Below are 2,343 nucleotides of genomic sequence, written 5' to 3' on the forward strand. Positions count from 1 at the left end.
GTGGTGGCGGGTAGCAAACCAAGAACTGTATATAAAAACAGATTCAGTGGTGAGAATGGTGTAAGCAGGATTTTGAAGCTTTCTTTGGCTTGTACTTCTTTAGCAGAGGGGATAAAGAGCTAAATCATCTATGAGATACAAGGTTAATGGGGTGGAGGAGACGGGGTGAGAACTACTCCACAATGCTATTGCAGAATGAGAGAGTTGCCCCCAGAGACACCCCTGTCCCTGGCTTTGGGCGGGTGTTAGCAGTGGATCTCTCTTACACTGTAGTCATCCAGTGCAGATGTTTAGAATAGAAACCAAAATTTTTCCTTTTCCTTTTTTATGCAGCACGCTGCATCCTCTTCCTTATGATCTGGCTCATCACTGGAGGAAGGCATCACTTCTGGTTCCTGCCAAATCTTACCGCAGACGTGGGATTCATTGACTCCTTCAGGCCCCTGTACACACATGAATACAAAGGACCAAAAGCAGACTCAAAGAAAGAGGAAAAATCAGAATCCAAAAAGCAGCAAAAATACGACAGTGAGGAGAAATCGGATAGCGAGAAGAAGGAAGAAGACGATGGGAAAACAGAAGCAACGAGGAACTCGGGAACAGATGGCTCAGGAGGAGAGCGACATTCAGACACTGACAGTGACAGGCGTGAAGACGACAGGTCCCAGCACAGTAGTGGAAATGGAAACGACTTTGAAATGATCACAAAAGAGGAACTGGAACAGCAAACAGATGAAGGGGATTGTGAAGAGGAAGAGGAGGAGGAGGATACCGAAAGTAGGCCTTCACATGAAAAATCATAACTCACTGTGGTTTTGGGACTAAGTATGTGCAAATGGTTGGATTTTCTTCGTTGGCTGATCACCAAAACATAGACCATACAGTAGCATCTTTGTTTGCTGAAATATACGTGTTACCAAACAGTTTTATATCTAGTTCCTTCATTTTTTTTAACCATTAACTTGATTACTTGGTACTATGGTAATCATAAATATCCATTTACAGAAGTTTTATCAATCTGACAAGTTTTCTATTGATTGATAGATTGCCCAGATCGTCCTCAAACATACTGAAAACCATAGTTTTCTGGTACTTGCATAACTGGTCGATTAGTTTAGCTTCTCAAACTTGCTTTTGTAAAAGAGGTAAAAGTTGAATGACCAAATCTCAGATTATTCCTAGTTATACTCATTTGATAGCTAGTTAGGTAAAGCCTTTCTTAGCCCACAGCTTTCTTGATATGTTTCTTGAATTTATTGTCAAAAGATTGTGAAAACTTTCCTAAGAAAACTAGTTTTAGCAGAAGTATTTTGCTGAAAATATGAAAACTGTTAGTGCTGAATTTGGCTGCAGTGTTCACTGTTTCTCCAGACTGTGTGCCAGCAACTGAGGAAATCCAAACTGGTTTTGTACATCTGGTTCAGAGAAAGATGTCATCTCCAGCAGGTGAAGGAAGCAGCACAGTTTCGAAATTATGGCTGTTTTCTTTCTCCTGCCCCATCATAATTAAAAAAAAAATGTATTCTGTACATAATTTACAAATAAAGCAAACCATTTACTTTAACTGCTACTTATTATTTAGAGATTTGATCCAGCATTCAGTTTGTATTATTGAAGCCATTTTGTGGTGTATCTCTCGGAGAAATGCAAGTCAAGAGGACCTCACAGAATATTTGTGTATGATTGGTAGCTGTTCCACAAGAGCTTTAGTTTTGTGCCAACATTCCATGTATTTGAGTATGAGTAAATTGATCTTTATTAAATGAAAGCAAACAACATAGCTGTATGTATGCCTTAATGTTAAAACTTTCTATATTCTGGAGCTGGAATACTTTTTAAACTTAAGAGGCAGGAGAGTATTCGTCTGTTCAGAAATACAGGTAACTCAGAGCTAACATGAAGTGACCATTAATAATTTGTTTATAAATATCTTGGAGTGGTTTGTGCAGTTTCTCTTATGCATCCCTTTCTGATGGATGTTTGGAGGATGTATGGTAGGTATGATGTATGTATGGTTAACTAAGCATTGAAGAAGTTAAGACTCAGCATCATTCCTCTGGATGACTTTAACAGTAACTATAGATTTGATCGTCTCCTGAACCTGCTCAGAGAAGGTAAGGGTAAGCAAGGGTAAGCTCGACATTTTAATAACTGACTCAGAGAACTCTTTTTCCTCTCCTAAATTGCTTCCCCTTCCTTCCAGCATTGGCATTTTGGATGAAGATACTAATTTTTCAGATTGTGCAAACCTATACATCGTAATGGGTGCGTTGATAAACAATTCCTGGATATGGTGTATTTGCTTCTTAAATCTCCTGAATATTTACTCCGTAAGGAAACCGA

General features: G+C 38.9%; 1 protein-coding gene across 1 annotated transcript in view; it reads left to right on the plus strand.

The window, feature by feature from the left end:
* Positions 1 to 1,929, plus strand: part of SEC62 (SEC62 homolog (S. cerevisiae)) — a 15,304-nt gene extending 13,375 nt beyond the window's left edge. The window contains exon 9 of the mRNA XM_010074485.1: positions 334 to 1,929. Coding sequence (XP_010072787.1) covers positions 334 to 803 — 470 coding nt within the window. The 3' untranslated portion in view covers positions 804 to 1,929. The remainder of the gene's footprint in view (positions 1 to 333) is intronic.
* Positions 1,930 to 2,343: the final 414 nt, after the last annotated feature.

The sequence above is a fragment of the Pterocles gutturalis genome, unplaced genomic scaffold (assembly GCF_000699245.1).
Source record: "Pterocles gutturalis isolate BGI_N339 unplaced genomic scaffold, ASM69924v1 scaffold22427, whole genome shotgun sequence".
Taxonomy (NCBI): domain Eukaryota; kingdom Metazoa; phylum Chordata; class Aves; order Pterocliformes; family Pteroclidae; genus Pterocles; species Pterocles gutturalis.